At 38.9% G+C, this 20,881-nt stretch overlaps 1 protein-coding gene and 1 long non-coding RNA gene across 8 annotated transcripts in view; one reads left to right on the top strand and one right to left on the bottom strand.

The window, feature by feature from the left end:
- Nucleotides 1–17,694, top strand: part of LOC103787548 (uncharacterized) — a 45,920-nt gene extending 28,226 nt beyond the window's left edge. Inside the window, exons 2-3 of one of the 2 annotated variants that reach the window (XR_013525697.1) lie at nucleotides 5,052–5,165; nucleotides 17,211–17,694. This is a non-coding gene — a long non-coding RNA (uncharacterized LOC103787548). Of the gene's footprint in view, nucleotides 1–5,051; nucleotides 5,166–13,273; nucleotides 13,792–17,210 lie in introns of those variants that run through there. The other variant, XR_001906855.3, reaches the window with a different exon arrangement.
- The window catches only part of CEP76 (centrosomal protein 76), a 44,679-nt gene that overhangs the window by 23,378 nt on the left and 420 nt on the right, over nucleotides 1–20,881 (bottom strand). For 2 of the 6 annotated variants that reach the window (XM_035270516.3, XM_035270515.3), the window contains exons 1-9: nucleotides 20,553–20,841; nucleotides 19,008–19,163; nucleotides 17,898–17,973; nucleotides 16,764–16,988; nucleotides 14,535–14,720; nucleotides 12,925–13,022; nucleotides 9,502–9,630; nucleotides 4,664–4,852; nucleotides 215–381 (exon numbers count right to left, since the gene is read on the bottom strand). In XM_035270516.3, coding sequence (XP_035126407.1) covers nucleotides 215–381; nucleotides 4,664–4,852; nucleotides 9,502–9,630; nucleotides 12,925–13,022; nucleotides 14,535–14,720; nucleotides 16,764–16,988; nucleotides 17,898–17,973; nucleotides 19,008–19,163; nucleotides 20,553–20,615 — 1,289 coding nt within the window. In that variant the 5' untranslated portion in view covers nucleotides 20,616–20,841. Of the gene's footprint in view, nucleotides 1–214; nucleotides 382–4,663; nucleotides 4,853–9,501; nucleotides 9,631–12,924; nucleotides 13,023–14,534; nucleotides 14,721–16,763; nucleotides 16,989–17,897; nucleotides 17,974–19,007; nucleotides 19,164–20,552; nucleotides 20,842–20,881 lie in introns of those variants that run through there. The other 4 variants (XM_035270514.3, XM_035270513.3, XM_035270517.3 and 1 more) reach the window with 2 other exon arrangements.

Raw genomic sequence — 20,881 nt, 5'->3', positions numbered from 1 at the left:
TCATGTTGGTAAAGAATATTTGAGGTAAAAGTTTTCTTAGAGTTCATTTACTTAGCTGCCATGATCGAAGTACTTTTTTACGTAACCACTGAAAAGGCTCTAACTAAAATCATCAACACATACCTTCAAGTACCATCAATATGGACAAAAAACTCTTATAATTTAAAATACATATAGCTTCATTTTAATATCCTTGTAAACTTAGTAGACTAACCTGTGTCCTGTTAAACTCTCCCAAAAAGTGATGGTCCCATCAGTTCCACAAGTCATAACCCATGCATGAGGTACTCCTTTTGCCTTGGTTCCAACACAGACAAATGCTTCTAATCCGTATCCAAGAAGAAGGCTGCACAGAAGGTTAGCGTGATCTTCACAGTCACCCTGGAATATAAGATAAAATGAAGTATTCATTCTTCATATTGTTTCCTCATTACATACTTAAATACAAAATTATAATAAAAATGTATTGGCCAGGCATGGTGGCTCACACCTGTAATCCCAACACTTTGGGAAGCCAAGGTGGATGGATCACTTAATGTCAGGAGTTGGGAGACCAGCCTGGCCAACATGGTGAAACCCTTTCTCTTATTTATTTATTTATTTATTTTGAGACGGAGTTTTGCTCTTGTTACCCAGGCTGGAGTGCAATGGCGTGAACTTGGCTCACTGCAACCTCCGCCTCCTTGGTTCAGGCAATTCTCCTGCCCCAGCCTCCTGAGTAGCTGGGATTACAGGCACGTGCCACCATGCCCAGCTAATTTTTTGTATTTTTAGTAGAGATGGGGTTTCACCATGTTGACCAGGATGGTCTCGATATCTTGACCTCGTGATCCACCCACCTCGGCCTCCCAAAGTGCTGTGATTACAGGCTTGAGCCACCATGCCCGGCCTACCCTTTCTCTATTAAAAATACATAAATTAGCTGGGCATGGTGGCACAAACCTGTAGTCCCAGCTACTCAGGAGGTGAGGCACGAGGATTGCCTGAACCCAGGAGGCAGAGGATGCAGTGCAGGGCATGAGCTGAGATCGTGCCACTGTAATCCAGCCTAGGCGACAGAACTAGACTCCAATTCCAAAAAAACAAAAGCAGAAAAAGTTTATAAAGAACTCACACAACATAGAAAGAAAGAGAAGAATTTTTTTTTTTTGAGACAGGGTCTTCCTCTGTCACCCAAACTGGTGACATGGCTCACAGGAGCCTTGACTTCCCAGGCTCAAGTGATTCTCCCATCTCAGCCTCCCAAGGTAGCTGGGACTAAAGGTGTGTGTCACCATACCTAGCTAATTTTTTGTATAAATGGGGTCTTATTGTGCTGCCCAGATGCTCTTGAACTTCTGGGCTCAAGTGATCCTCCTGCCTCAGCCTCCCAGTGTTGGGATTACAGGCATGAGCCCCTGTGCCCAGCCTGGAATATTTTCATAGATTAATAGCTGAAGGATATGAACAAATAAGCCAACAAATCATACAGCAAGAAATGCAAATAAATGGAAAACACTCAATCAATGACTGATGCTGTCTATATGTGTTAATTTCTAGAAAATATATACATAGGAAAAATGGCAAGAACAACAAAATGCCAACAATGGTTATTACTGGGAACAGTATATATAATTTTCCACTCTATTTTCCAGATTTTCTTTAATGTGGTTATATTACTTTCAATGTTCAAAAGTTGTAAAGACCTATAAAAAAATAGAAAATATCGGCTGGGTACGGTAGCTCACACCTGTAATCCCAGCACTTTGGGAGGCCAAGGTGGGTGGATCACCTAAGGTTAGGAGTTCAACCAGCCTGGTCAACATGGTGAAACCCCATCTCTACTAAAAATACAAAAATGAGCCAGGCCTGGTGGCAGATGCCTGTAATCCCAGCTACTAGGGAGGTTGAGGCAGGAGAATCGCTTGAACCCAGGAGACAAAGGTTGCAGTGAGCCAAGATCGTGCCATTGCACTCCGGCCTGGGTGACAAGAGCAAAACTCTACCTCAAAAAAAAAAAAGAAAGAAAAAAAGGAAATCAGATAGACTGTAGCAATATCAATATATGGAAAAATGTTCATAGCATAATGCTTAATTATAAAGCAAGATATGAAATTTTATTTACATTAATTATACTTATGGAATAAATGACACATATACAGGAAAAATATGTAAAAAGAAATGATAAACTGGGAATAGAATTATGGGTAAAGTTTCACCATTACTGTTGTAATGCTGTTGTTTGTACAGTAAAAACCTTCTTTTCTTTTTTTTTGAGACAAAGTCTTGCTCTGTTTCCCAGTTTAGAGTACAGTGGCACAATCTTGGCTTACTGTAAACTCCACCTCCTGGATTCGAGCAATTCTCCTGCCTCAGCCTCCCAAGTAGTTGGGAGTGTACCACCATGCCTGGCTAATTTTTGTAGTTTTAGTAGAGATGGACTTTTGCCATGCTGGCCAGGCTGGTCTTCAACTCCTGACCTAAGGTGATCCACCTGCCTCAGCCTTCCAAAGTGCTTTCCAAAGTTCTGGGATTACACGCAGGATCCACCATGCCCAGCCTATTTACCTAATTTTAAATATGTACCATTCCTGCTATATTTGGCAATAAAAAAGCTTAGCTCTATATACACAATGTTTGGGAACTACAACTTGGAAGTAAATCAAAATAGTTTTGATAAGTAATGTTTAACTCTTTTTCAATTGTCTTTAAGACACAATTTTTCTAACTGACAAATCTACCTCTCATCCAAATGTTTTTTTTTCCACCTATGAGCTTTATCTTGTAAATACTCATACTATTTATACAACTTCAGAGTAAACAAAATTACTTCAAAAAAATCATAAAGGAAATTTATTTTCTCATTTCAACTGAATTGAATGATAAAGATAGTTTTACTGGTTTGTTATATTATAAACATTTTTAGAACACAGATCAGGAAATATCAAATAATCTATAAAATTAGTTTACTGAAATCAAATCATTCAAAAAGTTTAACATTAATAACATTACATATATTCTTAAATATACATTTGTATTTAAAACTAAACAAAATATCATGTAATCAAATATTTTTTTTTTTAGTTAGTTTCACTCTTCTTGCCCAGGCTGGAGTGCAATGGCACAATCTGGGATCACCGCAACCTCCGCCTCCTGAGTTCAAGCAATTCTCTTGCCTCAGCCTCCAGAGTAGCTGGGATTATGGGCCTGTGCTACCATGCCCAGCTAATTTTGTATTTTTAGGAGAGATCGCGTTTCTCCATGTTGGTCAGGCTGGTCTCGAACTCTCAATCTCAGCTGATCCACCCACCTTGGCCTTCCAAAGTGCTGGAATTACAGGCGTGAGCCACCATGTCCAGCCTCAAGATTTTTTCTACATTCATTTTGTAGTGCCATTTTCTCTTTTTAAAAAACATATTATGTGAGCAAACTTTAACACATCAATAGTACCAGAAAGCCATGGTCTGGTCCTGGTGCTGTCTCTAATTCATTCTATAACTTCATTTCTCACACTTTAGTACTTATAGGTCCCTACCTCACAGAAATCACAAAAAGTTAAATAAAAAACTACATGAGAAAATAAAGATGCTGAGTTTTCTCTTTGTGTATTGACATTTAAATGTTATGAAAAATAGTGAGAACAAGGTTCAGACTTGGTCAAGCTGACAGCACAGCATTCTCACAGTATCCAAAGGGAGTTAGTTCTAGGACCCTTGTGAAACAAAATCCATGGAAACTCAAGGCCCTTATATAAAATGGCATATTATTTTTTTCTTTTTTAGGTGGAGTCTCACTCTGTCCCCAGACTGGAGTGCAATGGCACAATCTCAGCTCACTGTAACCTCCGCCTCCCAGGTCCAAGCAATTCTCCTGAGTCGCTGGGATTACAAGGGTTCGCCACCACGCTCAGCTAATTTTTTGTATTTTAGTAGAGACGGGATTTCACCATGTTGCCCAGGCTGGACTTGAACTCCGGACCTCAGGTGATCCACCTCCCTCGTCCTCCCAAAGTGCTGAGATTACAGGTGTAAGCCACCATGCCCAGCCAAAATGGTATAGTATTTTATATATAACCTAAGCTCATCCTCCTATACACTTTAAATCACCTCTAAATTACTTAAAACACTCAAAACAGGCTGGGCACAGTGGCTCACGCCTGTAATCCCAGCACTTTGGGAGGCCGAGATGGGTGGATCACGAGGTTAGGAGTTCAAAACTGGCCTGGCCAAGATGGTGAAACCACATTTCTACTAAAATTACAAACAGTAGCTGGGCATGGTAGCAGGCACCTGTCCCAGCTACTTGGAAGGCTGAAGCAGAGAATTTCTTGAACCCTGGTGGCAGAGGTTGCAGTGAGACGAGATCACACCACTATACTCTAGCCTGGATGACAAAGTAAGACTCCATCTCAAAAAAAAAAGAAAAAACACTCAATACAATGTAAATGCTATATAAATAGTTTTATACTTGTTCTTTATTTGTATATTTTTTATTATGTTATTTTTTACTATTATTTTTATAAATATTTTTGATCTTCAGTTGGTTGAATCCACAGATACAGAACCCGCAGGTAGAGCGGGCTCACTATATGTACATTTTCCTAAGGCATTCCTTTACAAATGTATTATAAATTTAGAGTAACTATGATATACTGCTATTTAATTCTATTATGTGTGTATAATACCTTGTTTCTACAGAGAAAGGCCAGCAGAGTGCACCACTGCTCCTGTTTACCTCCTCCTCCAATAACAGGGGCTCGTTCATAACCAAGGACATTAACAAATCTTGCTGCTTGCCTTGGAGTATCAAGAAGCCGTCCAGCTCTAAGTGGTTTAACATAGGAACAGACTGGTCTATTTATCCCATTTTCATCCTAGGGAAAAGGGAAAAAATATCGATAATGACATATTAATAATCCCCAATAATATTTTTTTTTCAAATACATTAATGTAGGATAAAATAATTCAGCATACCATTGAGTGCTTACCTTGTATCCAGTATTAGGTTGCAAAGTGCTGTGTATATAATTTCCCTTTAATCATCATAACATCTCTATTATTTTCATTTGACAGATAAAGAAAACTGAGGAGCTACAGCTATTATGCAGCAGAGCCACATTTAAGCCCTGAGCTGTCTGACTCCAAAGGCTGTGGCAATAAGAAGTCCTCTGAGAAATGGGTGGGCAGGTATGTAGGGGAGGGAGAGGTGCTCTAAACTGAAGTATCTTTCATATTCCCATATAGAATCTAACAATTGGCTGCTGTAACAGAAATGATCATAGCTTGAGTCTAGTTTGTTTCCATTAGGGCCTCAAATTTAGAGATCCACAGGAAGCAATAATTTGTTAACCAGGTCAACTAAAAGCAAAATTTCAAAAAACGCTCTAGAAAGTTTATTCTAAATACAGGATGTATCTTAGTGTTGGTGATGAATAACTGGTGTGCATATAAAGGTCTCTGATGACTGTTTACAGTTAGTATTACCAAAGCCCACAATCTGTTTACCTTCATGATTACTGATAAGGCAATGTGAAAGGCCCACTTCAATGTGAAAGGCCCCATCTTCAAGATTTGGAGATGACCCACCCTCTACTCTGATAGGGCTCCTTAGGACATAAGATCTAACTCAGCCAACAGAAACATCATCTGTTTGAATTATCAGAACCACTAATGTCTTTCTCCACAACCAAAACATCTTTTTCCAATATAATCCCATACTTTAGCAAGGAAAAAAAAATCTCACTTATTTACATTTGATCATAGTGAGAAAGATCATGATTTTTTTTTTTTCCAAATTAAGTTTTGCTCTTGTTGCCCATGCTGGAGTGCAATGACTTGATCTCAGCTTATCACAACCTCTGCCTCCCAGGTTCAAGAGATTCTCCTGCCTCAGCCTCCCGAGTAGCTGGGATTACAGTCATGCACTATGATGCTCAGCTTATTTTGTATTTTCAGTAGAGGCAGGGGTTTCTCCATGTTGGTCAGGATGGTCTTGAACTCCCGACAGGTGATCCGCCCACCTCGGCCTCCCAAAATGCTGGGATTACAGGCGTGAGCCACCACACCCAGCAAGATCATGAATTTTTATGTTGCAGAGCAAATTGGCTCTAGATTCCACTCATACCTATAGTGCTCAACTCTAGAAAGCAGCAATTTTTTTTTTTTTTGAGACAGTCTCACTGTTGTCTAGGCTGGAGTACAGTGGCATGATCTCAGCTCACTGCAACCTCTGCCCCTCAGGTTCAAGCAATTCTTGTGCCTCAGCCTCCTGAGTAGCTGGGATTACAGGTGTGAGCCACCACACCTGGCTAATTTTTGTAGCGACGGGGTTTCACTCTGTTGACCAGGCTGGTCTCAAACTCCTGACCTCAAGTGATCCACCTACCTCAACCTCCCAAAATGCTGGGATTACAGGTGTGAGCCACCATGCCTGGCCTAGAAGCACCAATTTTTTAAAACAGAGGATTATTATTTGAATTTGAGGGGGATGTAGAGAACTATGTTTTTCTTTTACATTAATTTAGCATTATTAATAATCTAGTGTTATATGAGAATATTGTCCTGAAATCACAAACCAAATATTAAAAGGATATCCTCAATCCTCAAGTGATTTACAACATTTTCTTAAAACCTAGGAGCCTTAAAGTTCAATTTCTGTAACTTAAAGTTTCTTGCACTAAAAAATTCAAAAGGTGTCATTCAGTGAATTACTATTAAACTATAGCAAAACCAGCTAACAAAGGATAAAAATAATAATGAATTATTAAGTATTATGGCCACAGTGAATCTAGATCTTTGGTTAGGATTGAGGTAATAAACCAGTTCCTGTGTGGGTCTGTTACTCCTATACTTACAAATCCACTAATAGGCAAGAAAAGATGAACACATCAAAACCCTATGCATTTGCCTAAATCAGTCATCAATAGTAGCATTTTAGAATGTAACATGTATCATTGTTTCATTACAGCAATATTCTAATATTATTCTAAATACAACCCCACAAGTTATTTAAGTGTTTTGAAAATTTAATATTTCAACCTCTGAACAGGCACTGTCTGATAAGAAAGTCACTAACCATTATGAGCTATTTAAATTTTAATTAAAATTAAATAAAATGGCTGGGCGCAGTGGCTCAAGCCTGTAATCCCAGCACTTTGGGAGGCCGAGGCGGGTGGATCACAAGGTCAACAGATCAAGACCATCCTGGTCAACATGGTGAAACCCCGTCTCTACTAAAAATACAAAAAATTAGCTGGGCATGGTGGCGCGTGCCTGTAATCCCAGCTACTCAGGAGGCTGAGGCAGGAGAACTGCCTGAACCCAGGAGGCAGAGGTTGTGGTGAGCCAAGATCGCGCCATTGCACTCCAGCCTGGGTAACAAGAGCAAAACTCCATCTTAAAAAAAAAAAAAAAAAAAATTAAATAAAGTTTAAAATTCAATTTTTTTTAGTCATAATAGCCACATTTTGAATGCTCAGTACATGGCTTGTGGCTACAATACTGGTTAGCATAGACACAGAACATTTTCATCGTTGCAAAAAGTTCTTTACTTTTAGTGTTGCCATTCATTAACTTATTTCCTTTTGGGCCTGGATACATTGGAAATTTTTTCAAACCATGTATATTAATGTTTTGGTTTATAACTATGGCTTTTATAATTACATTGACTGCTTTAAACTATCGTTCTTTAACTTCATAACTAGTCAAATATAGGAAGCAGCAGCAAGAAACAGTTCTGGGGAATCTAAAATCAGCATTTTATTTACTGTATGTATATGGAAAAAAGTGACACAAACCAAAAAGGCACCAGTTGAAACTGCAATTTAATATAGACTTTGCCGTGACTGAGTTGCTGTTTGGCCTTGGAAGACTCTTCACTTCTCCAACCTTCATACTGTTTACAAAAAGAGCCAATGCCTGGCCACCTGATAATCTAACATGGTTACTATGAGAGTAAATTACCTTCTATGGTTTAAATCTTACAATGAATTCTGAGAAAGAGGAACTTGTTTAAGTAATATTTCCTAAAAGAAAATCCCACTTCCTTGACTTCCTTATTGCATCTCAACTTCTTCCTCCTTTTTGATCCTGCCATTTCTCTGATTTACTACCTCACTCCATCCTGAGTCCTCTCTGGTCCCTGACTCCACGTGGCAATGAATGCCACAGACTATATAGAGAGCAGGGAGCCGGTGTGTGTGTGCGTGCATGTGTGCACTAGCACACACACATATGTGTGTGTGTGTGTGTGTATATGTATGTATGTATATTTGTTGTTGTATTAAAACAGAGTTTCACTCTGTCACCTAGGTTGGAGTGCAATGGCGTGATCTTGGCTCACTGCAACATCCACCTCCCCAGTTAAGCAATTCTGCTGCCTCACCCTCCTGAGTGGTTCGGATTACAAGTACCTGCCACCAAGCCTGGCTAATTTTTGTATTTTTAGTAGAGACAGGGTTTCACCATGTTGGCCAACTGGTCTCAAACTCCTGACTTCAGGTGATCCACCTGCCTCAGTCTCCCCAAGTGATGGGATTATAGGCGTGAGCCACTGCACCCGGCCAGAAAGCCAGTTACATTTTGACTGGTTTCTCCTTGCCCTTGTCCTGATAATGTTGCTGCTACCTTGCCAACCAGTCAGTCAATATATAAACAATGCTATTGGAAAGTCAGAAGCCACTTCCGTTATTCCCACCTCTAGCCAACTTCTTACTCACAAGCGCCCCAACTGGAAACTAAATCACTTTTAGCCTGTTCCAAAATCTAGGGAAAGTAGGGTAAAGCTAGATGAATGTACAGGATCCGAGAGACTTAAAATAATACTACACTATACTTATATGAAAGCATCTATATGAGGCTGAAAATATACAAAATATTTGAACTGTTCCTTAGAAGCAACAAAAAATATGTGATCCTGATCATATATTTTATGTTGGTCTGCTGAAGAGAGAAAATGGGTTTAGAACTCAGGAAAAATGGAGGCAGAAGATATACAGTTGAAATACTTCAGTTAAACATTACTGGTCACTGACTTAGAGATCTTGGTTATAGAGAATTTTTTTTTAAATCCTAACAAAAATATACGTATGTCCAGAGTCCTCGTTCTACACACAAGACCTGGATTTGCATATAAACTGCAAAGTGCCCAAATGGTTATTTAGCATTAAGCATCAAGCAAATACACATTCCACATTAAACAAAATGGATTTTCATCTACTTTAAATCAAATATATTCAGAAAGAGTTTAAAACACAATAATTGATTCAACCTGAGAAAGCTGATTTTTAAAAACCCACAATAATTGTAATTGAAATTGAAATTTCAATAAAATAAAATAAGACAAAGATTGATTTCGCCACTCACCTAAGCAGTGAAAGAGAATATTACAAAATGAGCATTTTATTTTACAAATACACTTTAATTTTTTGGAATACATTTTACAAATAAATATTAAATGAAATTTACACACACAACAATAAATCTCAAATACAGTCATAAAACTATTCTAATATAATTTACATACCTGTGCAAAAATCTTCACCAGTCGTGAGTTGTGTGAGGGTCGAATCTGCAAATATTCTCTCCACCACTGCTTAGCATATACAAGAAATAATCGCTCTTTCTCTGCAGTTTTCTGACGTTCCAAAGCAAGCTTGAAATTTAAAGAAATTTTTTTCAATTTCTATTATCCTTAATTACTACAAAATATGTAACAAATCTACTTCTCTATATCATTACCACCACCCTAATCTGAGCCATCATCATCTATAAGAGCCTCCTGACTTCCTTGTTTCTATACTTACCCCTAGTACAATCCAATCTCCATACAATAGTCATAAGTCACCTTTTTTTTTTTTTTTTAACTCCCAGGACTGAAATTTTTTAATAATAAATCATACAGGCCAGGTGTGGTGGCCCATGCCTGTAATCCCAGCACTTTGGGAGGCCAAGGCAGATGGATCATTTGAGGTCAGGAGTTCGAGACGAGCCTGGCCAACATGGTGAAACCCCATCTCAAATAAAATAGAAAAACTAGCTGGGCATAGTAGTACATGCCTATAATCCCAACTACTTGGGAGGCTGAGGCAAGAGAATCGCTTGAACCTGGGAGGCAGAGGTTGCAGTGAGCCGAGATTGTGCCACTGCACTGCACCCTGGGCAATGGAGTAAGACTCTGTCTCAAAAAAAAAAAAAAAAAAAATCGTACTGTCTTCTCTTGTTTAAAACACTTCATTCTCCATCACATTGCAAACTACCTGCCCCGGCCTAAGAACTCTGGCCAGACTATCTCATTTTCTCCTCTCTCCCCAACCCACTACACTTCAGCCACACAGGGCTTTTGTTCCTGCATAGGGGCTTTTGTTCCAGGCTGTTCCCAGTGCTGAAAACTCAGCCCCAATCTTTGCATGGCTGGCTACTTCCTGCCATTTAGACCTTTCCCTAACCTAGTTACTCAACCTAGAATCAGCCACCCAATAACCACTCTATCATATCACCTGTAGTAATTCTCCCTAAACACCTTCTACTATCTGATTATTTTGTTTGCTGACTTATTGCTTCTCCTGCACCAGAATCTAAACTCCTTGAGAGCAAGCTATCTAGCTTTCTGCTGCCTTGTATACAGATACATCTCCAGTGCCTGGAACAGAGTCTAGCACATTTTAACACCTGTTTAGGATCCATACATATTTCTGACTTTAATTTCTTTTAAGAGACAGGTTCTTGCTCTGTCACCTAGTCTGGAGTGCAGTCACATGATCATGGCTCAATGCAGCCTCAAATTCCTGGGCTCAAGTGATCCTCCTGCTTTAGCCTCCCCAGTAGCTGGGACCACAGGGATGCACCACCATGCCCAGTTAATTTTTAAAATTTTTTGTAGAGATGAAGTCTTGCTATGTTGCCCAGGCTGGTCTTGAACTCCTGGCCTGAAGTGATCTTCTTTCCTTGGCCTCTCAAAGTGCTGGGATTATAGACATAAGCCACCACATCTGGCTAAAATTTTTAATAAGTGTGATTTTAAAGAGAAAATAAGAAGCAATTTATCAGAACTAAAACTTATCTTTTAGTCACTAGAAATTATAAACATGACAGTAGAAATATGAAAAAATATATATAAAATAGTGTTAAGTTTAAAAAGTAGAACCTGGTTGGGCACAGTGGTCCATGTCTGTAACCCCAATGTTTTGTGAGGCTGAGACAGGAGGATTGCTTGAGGCCAGGTGTTTGAGTTTTCAGTGAGCTATAATCACACCACTTCACTCAAGCCTGGGAGTCAGAGTGAGATGCTGTATCTAAAAAAGTATAATTTAATTTTTTTAAAAAGCCAACTTACTACCCCAAAAATAGAGCCCAAACATTTACTTTATAAGCCACATAAATATAACATGATTAAAACTCATGTATACACATATGTAAAGGTGTATTTACACCTTTTATTTAAGAGACAGGTTGGAGTGCAGTGGTACAATCACAGCTCACTGTAACCTCGAATTCCTGGGTCAAGCAATCCTCCCATTTCAGCTTCCCAAGTAGCTGGGACTACAGGCATGTACCACCAATGCTTGACTGATTTTTAAAAATTTTTGTAGAGACAGGGTCTCATTATGTTGCCCAGGCTGATGCTGAACTGCTTGGTCTCAAAAGTGATCCTTCCACCTTGGCCTCCTATAGGGCTGAGTATTTATCTGAGTAACATCAAGGTTGGTTCCCACTATGTGTTTTCAGGTATATATATATATATATATTATTAACCACATTAATATAAATATAAATATAAATATATATATATTATTAACCACATTAATATAAATATAAATATAAATATATATATATATATATATATATATATATATATATTAACCATGACACATCTCAGATGCTAGAGATTAGAGGGAGATCAGAGTTTACAAAAGGAAGGAAAAAGAAGTTTAAAGAAAATAGGGCAGGACACTGCCTGAGGGAGAAGCACTAGCTTCTAACCACAGGTCTGTAAAAGGAACAATATGACAGGCAGGGTAGAGTAAAGGGTGATATATGTAATCAAGAAGAACCATTCCACAGGTGCCATCCCAGCAAGTCAGCAGATAATCAGAACCTGCAAACTAAAGACTGGCAAGAACTAAACAGAGATGACAAGTCCAATGTGAAGGAATGAAAAAACCTGCCAATCTTAAAAGACCCAAGAAGAAAGTAATTTCATCAGAGACCTGACAGTGGAATTAGGGGGGAAAAAAAAGCTTCTCCAAACACAATCTAGAAGTGGCAAGTTGGGCCAGGCGAGGTGGCTCACACCTGTAATCTCGGCACTTTGGGAGGCTGAGGCAGGTGGATCTCCTGAGGTCGGGAGTTCGAGACCAGCCTGACCAATGTGGAGAAATCTCATCTCTACTAAAAATACAAAATTAGCCAGGCATGATGGTGCACGCCTTTAATCCCAGCTACTTGGGAGGCTGAGGCAGGAGAATAGCTTGAACCCAGTAGGCGGTGATTGCGGTGAGCCAAGATCACACCATTGCACTCCAGCCTGGGCCACAAAAGCAAAACTCCATCTCAAAAGAAAAAAAAAGTGGCAAGCACTTCTACCCTGAGAGGACAGAGCAGAAAAGACATAAGCAGCAAGCTTTCAACAATAAATATCTATGAAAAAAATGTTAAAATCCCACCCCACTGAGGTTGCACTTTACTCCTTTGTCCTCTTCAGCTTTATCCTGTAATTCTCATGTTGTCTCAATAAATTTTCATCGTCTTTCCGAAACTAGACTACAGATTCTCCCAGGAAAACAAACTTGTCTTTATTTTCTTTCTCACATTTTCTGTAAACCTTTGAGTGCTAATCAAGAAAGTAATAAATAATTTTCTAAAGAAAAGAGTGCTTTCTAGGATCAACAGGTAAATACACTTCTATGAAAACAGACACACACAAAAAGAGAAACTCATTATTATTTACCTGTGTGTTCACTACTTCTTGAGATAAAGTTTGATTGAGTGGTGGATACATTTCAAGTTTTATATTTAAAATTCCCACAGAAACTTTTGATTCTGTGCCTATAAACATAAATATTTAGAACTTCAGAGATTTCAATACTATATATATTTAGCCAACCAAAGTCTAAACAAAATAATTTAGGCACTTGGTGTTTTATCACTTACATGAAATAAAGATAACATTCGACATTACCTTTAATATTCGTATTAAAAATGAACCAAATCAAAAATTTTTTTAAACAAAGATGTTTAATTATAAGGAGATTAACTATTTTCTTAGCTTTCTAATACATTTTTTCTTCTTTAAGTAGAGATGGAGTCTCCCTACATTCCTCAAGCTGGTCTTGAACTCTTGGACTCAAGTAATATTCCTACCTCAGCTTTCCGAAGTGCTTGCTGGGATTACAGGAATGAGCCACTACGCCCGGCCTTTCTAACATGTTTTAAGAAACTTTTCTGACCTAAAGGATTTCAGATTCCTATCTTCATTAAATGTAAAATGTCAACCAGACTTACATTAAATTTAAAGTCAAAGCAACTGTTAACACCTCATTCTGTCTCCACACACACAAAAAATTAGAAAACATTTATATTGTCACTTATAATAACTCCCATTTATCACTCCCCATTTTCAATTCACAGGCTGAGTAGAAATTTTCAAAACATGCCTGGATTTAAATTAGAAAACAAATATGCATCACATCAGAACTATTTAATGTTTCCTTAGAATATGCTTGTTTCCAGGTCACTGCTATACTATCATGTTAGGCTATTTTTGAAGACAAGTAATTGGGTATTGTTTTTGAAAATAAATTTCCTACATAAAGAACAGTTTTTCTATAATTTTTATTTAAAGAACAATACATTCTTTGTATGACTTATTAAAATCTAAATTAATAAGGCTATGCTGTCCACTGACAAGGTTTAACTCTGTGACTAAGTTTCAAAACCAAAGCAATTCCATTATATGTTATAGATAAAACATTGGTAGGTTTTGTTTTTTTCATTTTATTAGCAAATGTGTTATATAGCAGGCAGTGTGCAAGATTCCAAGAAGACTATGGCAATTAAGATAGGCACCATCTCTGCCCTCAAGAAGTACTTGATACTGACACTGAGCAAATTATTACTTCTAGGTCTCACTCACCCACTGTAAAAGGTTGGGAGAACACCTACTCCATATTTTGCAAGAATCACTGGTACTAAAGCGGATGTATTCCAGAGTGTGCTGGCTGGACACACCTAAGTTTGTATGTGTGTCAAGAATATTTTCTTTATAGACTATATTTAATCAAATGAACTTGAAAAAAATTAAAACCCTCAAAATTCCTATATTCATTTTCCAGAAAAAACAGTTCTCCTAAGGCAAGGTTAGATTGTGAAGTGCTATACTGATACTATTCTTTAAGACATTTCTCAAGACTAGGCTGCTGGAGTCCAATTGTAACTCTAATGAAATTCTATTTTACAAGTCTCCCTCTTGGATTATTAAAGCATTTTAAGGACAGAAAATATATTGCCAAACAAACTGTGGCTATAAAAAGGTTAACAATGATATAGTAATCATCATACCTACACCCATAAGTTCCACAGTCAGACTGGTCACTCCATTTTCTGAGCCCAAAACTGATCGCCATTCCAGAAAATAGGATGCTACTAAAGTTGTCTCACCAAATATGTCTGTTTTGATCAGCACCATATGAATTGGATCACTTATTGATAGCATTGTTGTTGAATCAGCCATTCTAGTTCCATCACCTAACAATATAATCCAAACGAAATTATACTACACTACATATTCAGTTAGGCCAACATAAAAGGATACTTTTATTAAAGAGTATACGAAATAACAAGCTTATATAAAACCAAATAGAACAATTTGGTAATGTTTCAGAAAGCACGGAAAAAACTGAAAATAAAAGCACAGTCCTATTTCTATCACTAACTTTTGAGAAGACTAGCAAACTATGATGAGTTATCCAGTAACTTATAGCATACCAATGCTTTCTGATCAATGAGACAAATCTGTTCTTTAAAAGTGCTTAACTAAAATATATGCTACTACAAAAACAGCCTTCATCTATGTCAACATTAATCCCCTAACTACCTCCGGAAATCCCCTTAACCTCCAGAAATTATCACCGTGTAACTGACATACAACTGAAAAATAAAGCACATTGAATCTAGCAATTTATCCTATTAAATGCCTTATTAGGGTAACATCTTCCAAAAAGAAAAAAAAATAAATTTTAGTAATGTTTCACTCATTGTTAAATCTAAAATTCTGAAGGCATATTCCAAAACTTTGCTTAGCTTACAAATATAAAGATTTCTATATTGACAACTAAAATGTACAAAACCCCCTTACTGAAAGAACCATAGTGTAAAACAATTACAGGAATCAAGTAGCGTAAAATTTAGTTATGAGAATTATATGCCTTATTGGTGAAATAAGAAAAAAAAGAGGGGGAGAAAAAAACAAAATGAGAGATATACATTCACATTTAAATTTTGACTTTTTTTTAATTTGTTTAAGAGAGAAGGTCTTGCTCCTGTCACCCAGGCTGGTGTGCTGTGTGCGATCATAGTTCACTGCAGCCTTGAACACCTGGCTCAAGTGATACTCCCACCTCAGCCTCCTAAGCGACTGGGACTACAGGCACACGTCACTGCACCAGGCTATTTTTTATTTTTATTTATTTATTTACTTGAGACGGAGTCTCGCTCTGTTGCCCAGGCTGGAGTGCAATGGTATGATCTCGGCTCACTGCAACCTCTGCCTCCTGGGTTCAAGTAATTCTGCCTCAGACTCCTAAGTATCTGGGATTACAGGCACCCGTGACCATGCCTGGCTAGTTTTTATATTTCTAGCAGAGAGAGGGTTTCACAATGTTGGCCAGGCTGGTCTCAAACTCCTGATACACTTGCCTTGGTCTCCCAAAGTGCTGGGATTACAGGCATGAGCCACCATACCCAGCTGATTTTTCATTTTTTGTAAAGACAGTGCCTCACTTTGCCCAGACTGGTTTTGAACTCCTGGCTTCAAATGATCCTCTCTCCTAAGCCTCCAAAAGTGTTGGGATTTCGGCTGCGAGTCACCATGCTCAGCCTAAACTTTGACTTAAAAAAAAATAAAAAACAAAAACAGAGTCTTGCTGTCACCCAGGCTGGAGTACAGTGGTATGCTCTCAGGTCACAGCAACCTCCGCCTCCTGGGTTCAAGTGATTCTCCTGCCTCAGCCTCCCAAGTAGCTGGGACTACAGGTGCACACCACCACGCCCAGCTAATTTTTTTTGTATTTTTAGTAGAGACAAGGTTTCACTGATTAGCCAGGATGGTCTCACTCTCCTGACATCGTGATCCACTTGCCTCAGCCTCCCAAAGTGCTGGAATTACAGGCGTGAACCACCGCACCTGGCCAACTTTAACTTTTAAAAGTTACATAACATCATCAATCTGGTTATGTTTTATAAATGAGAAGGATCATGGCTCACTTTCCACTGTATCATCCCAGCACCTGCCTAGCATAACACTGTGCACATAATAGGTATTTAAGTGTTTATTACTAAAGAATCAACAATTAAAACAACCAAAAAATAATCTCCAGGGAAGAATAGTAAACAGAATATCGCAAGAAGGTGGATAGAAGTAGTTTAAACTGAAAAGAGCAGTGGGATACAAAAGACTAGAGATTCCTTCATTATAAATCTCTCCTTATAGAATAAGTCATTAGTGTTGTTTAACAATAAAAGGTAACAAAGATTTACTCAATTAAGTGACAATTTATTACTATTTCTTACCCAAGCTTTCTCTGTGTACTTCAAGCAAAAAGCCATCATGAAAATCTGGTTCACAGGCACATGGAACAGGTTTAGAACGAAAACGTTGGTTTCGATAATGTAAACATAAAGTAAATGTTGAACAAACTTGTCCAGGTAAAGGCTCAGGTTCTTGCAGATGTTCCAAGAAAGCTTTTCCACCCAAAACCTGAAGGTAAAGATACCTCCGTGTTGGATCAATATTAGCTGTAAAGTGTAGCAATATACATGAGGAAACTGCCAAATAACTAAAAAGAATGTGATCAAGACATTAGGAAATAAAAACTTGACAGATACAAACCCAAAACCAAAGACTTAAAAAAAAGCAAAAGAGTAACTAATTTATTACTGTATATAATGGAATCAATTGCACCCTGGGGATACACATAATGTGATATTCTTTTCTTTTCTTTTCTTTTTTTGAGACAGGGCTCTGTCACCAGGCTGGAGTGCACTGGCGCGATCTTGGCTCACTGCAACCTCCGCCTCCCGGGTACAAGTGATTCTCCTGCCTCAGCCTCCCAAGTAGCTGAGACTACAGCTGTGTGCCACCTAATTTTTGTATTTTTAGTAGGGACAGGGTTTCACCATGTTGGCCAGGATGATCTCAATCTCTTGACCTTGTGATCTGCCCACCTTGGCCTCCCAAAGTGCTGGGATTACAGGTGTGAGCCACCACGCCCAGCCTATAATATGTTGTTCTTTTCTGAGTTTGAGTCCAGATTACTTTCTCCCAGCTGGAAAGGCATCAGAGCCAACGTGTAGTACACCTTTGCTTTTTAGCTGCTTATCCAACATTCCTTCACTTTCACAAACTCATATATTCAGCATGTGTATTTGTCAGATAATTATATTACCATTTAAAAGCAAGGCTATACAGTTTTTATAAAACATTAAAACACAAGAAACTGGTGATTCTGGTTTTGCTTCTACTGTACTATACATTAACTTCTGACATACTTCATGTAAAACAGAATCTGTTTTTGGCTAACCATAAAATTTTAAGTATTTTATTTTGGGGGAAAAAATGGAAATGTCTTCTATCAAACACCAACCACTACAGAACATCAATATTTACTATTAACCACAACTAAATGAATGTTAAAATATACATACTTTTTTTTAATGTTGATTGTCTATCAAAACAAATAGGTTGTTTTGGAGAAGAAGGGAGTTCTTGCTCAACACTGTCCTAGAAAGGCAGGAAAAAATATCAAATTAGAAAAAAATTATAGGTTAAGAAAACGTCGATAAACATGACTAAGCACTGAACCAAAAGACAACAGGATAAGGCCCTCTCAAAGAATCCCTTATTTTCCTAGCCTAATTAAGATAATGAAAATAAAAACCTACATAAAAGATGATATAACTGGTCCCTCTTAAAATCAAATGCTAAGGAATTAAACTGTCTTCAAGTAATACTATCCACATAAAGCTAAAAACAAATCCTTAATATCTTTAACAAGGTTAAACTTTCTGTAAACCTTACATAACAGCTGGCTTATAATTCCACCATGAGCTGATTTTAAAAAAGTGTCATCACACAGTGGAAGCTGTTATTAAGTCCATTTTTATAACAAATGGGTTCATAAACTTCAAAAACCAAAAATGATACTGAATTAAAATACTTATTCCCTATTGTATTATGAAGTCCATCCAATTTTCACATTATATTACCCAGGTATTGAGGTCACAGTTTTCATTATTGCCTCATTTTCAAAAGAAGGCCTACTTACTAATTGTGCACTGAGAGACTATCATCCCATTATTGACCTATTTGTATGAAAAGATTTGAAGACTATTCCGCAGTTATTTTCTTAAAGAAATTTATAATTTAATCAGAGAATATAATCCCAAAAGAGTGCTTATTTTAAAAACAAGCTTAATCTAAAAAAATTACAGATCATAGTAAAAAAGAACTTTGTTATGGTGAACTAATTTGACTAAGGTATGTATATTCACAATTTACAGACCTAGAAAATAAGAGAAAATTCTGTCACTGTAGAGAGAGGAATATGATATGAAACACAAATTTCATTGATATCCAAAACTATTTGGTATACTCAAGGGCAGAGTTAGCCTATACTTGAAACAAGGACACTACTAAACAGAATGACCTTAAAGTGGTTTTACTAAAAGGAAAGGCCCCACTTGGGAAGGGTAGAAACAGGGTTATTCATTAGTATATATTTATACTCTCACTTATTTCCCTAAAAGATCACTCACAGTAACAAAATTAAGTTCTTTCATCACATCATCAATAATTCCTCGACGTCTAAGGGCTTTGATCAAATCTTCTGTTGATAAATGTTGCTGATCAGGTGCCAGTTCTTCCCGTATAGTCTCAGCAAGGATTTCTCTTATTCTGCCATGGACATCCATCTATGCAGAAAACTCATATTACAATTTATAACATCACAAGGTAGTCAAATATTGCTTCTGAAGTTTTAGGCTCCACCAGCTAACAGTAAATGTACAATTGTTACCGCATTTGTTTTTTTTTTTTTTTTGAGACGGAGTTTCGCTCTTGTTACCCAGGCTGGAGTGCAATGGCGCGATCTCGGCTCACGGCAACCTCCGCCTCCTGGGTTCAGGCAATTCTCCTGCCTCAGCCTCCTGAGTAGCTGGGATTACAGGCACGCACCATCACGCCCAGCTAATTTTTTGTATTTTTAGTAGAGACAGGGTTTCACCATGTTGACCAGGATGGTCTCGATCTCTTGACCTCGTGATCCACCCGCCTCGGCCCTTCCAAAGTGCTGGGATTACAGGCGTGAGCCACCGCGCCCGGCCCTTTGCTACCACATTTGAATGAGAACAAAGGTGAGCTTTTAAAGAATTAATTTTTTAGTACAAATTCTAGAAATAGTCTCCACTGGTTATCTGCCACATTCGTTACCATTTCTCCACAAATAACACTCAACCAAAAGTAATCTTTTGAGAAGGAGTATAGTATAATCAAAAGAATATAGACTGGAAGTAGGCAGATCAAAGTTTGATCTTATTACTCTCATACTCTTATCTGCCAACTGAGAAGGGAATCTTACCAGATTTCAACTTAGATGTGTAACCTCGAGCCAACTTATTTACCCTTTATGAATCTGTTTAGTCACCGATAAGAATGGAAAAACCTAGTGTAGTGCCCTCCCACAAAAGTGTTGTGAGGATTAGATAAAAACGCTAGACACCTAGCACAAAGCCTGGCACACAAGGGCACCATAAATGGTGGCTTTTATCACTTCAGCATCTTGCACTCAGTCGAGCGCTTCAGAAACTAGAGGTTCTTCTGGAGCGCCTAAGTATTAACAAATACTGTAATTACAAATCCTTTAATAACGTCTCTTCCATGAATTGCTGATTGAAGGTCCTGGTTCAACTTCGCTGACATCCACGTTTCAGCCGTAAACAACAACAACAAAAAACCCTGATATCATACAGCAGAATATAAACCTCCAAACACAATTTACATTCGATCCGACTTCCAGAAGTCGCTCGCTAAGCGCTTCATTCCCACAGCTGTCCTATAACGCCAAGAGCGCACATTTCTATCGCCCCAGATTCTTGCTAGCACCCCCTCGGCTCGTTCTTTTTCAACGTGGCCAGGACGCTCTCCTGCCTCAAACCCAAAGCTCTGCCCGCCCCGCACGGCGCACCCCACAGCCCTCGCTAGAGTCCCGGCAAGCAGGTGCCGCTATCTGTCCGGGGCCGCCGAGCGGGAGGGAGAGGTCCTGGCTGGGTCCGGCGGTCTCTCCCGGCGCCCGCGGCTCTCACCTTGCTCAGCTGCTGGTGGATGAGCTGCTTCAGCTCGGAGGCTTTCTCCGGAGGCAGCGACATGCTGGCAGCTGGCGTCTGCCCGCCTCAGACGCCCTAACTGCGCGACCCCGGCCGGGCCAGGGAGCGTTAGGAGCGACTGGAGCACAAAGCGCTGCAGCCGTTCGCCTCACGCAGCTCCCGGGGGACGCGACGCTGCGTCAGGCCGGGAGCTGACCTGGAACAGAGGCCCCCGGCGGCGGCGGCGGCGGCGGCGGCGCCAACTGTTTTCAAACAGTGGCGGATAAACAGAGCTCGGGGCTGGCCCGCGCGCTGCCTGATCGTTTCCG

This window comes from Callithrix jacchus, chromosome 13 (genome assembly GCF_049354715.1).
Source record: "Callithrix jacchus isolate 240 chromosome 13, calJac240_pri, whole genome shotgun sequence".
NCBI classification, from domain to species: Eukaryota; Metazoa; Chordata; class Mammalia; order Primates; family Cebidae; genus Callithrix; species Callithrix jacchus.
Note: the sequence above shows the minus strand (reverse complement) of the source record. Positions and strands in the feature narration are given on the sequence as shown.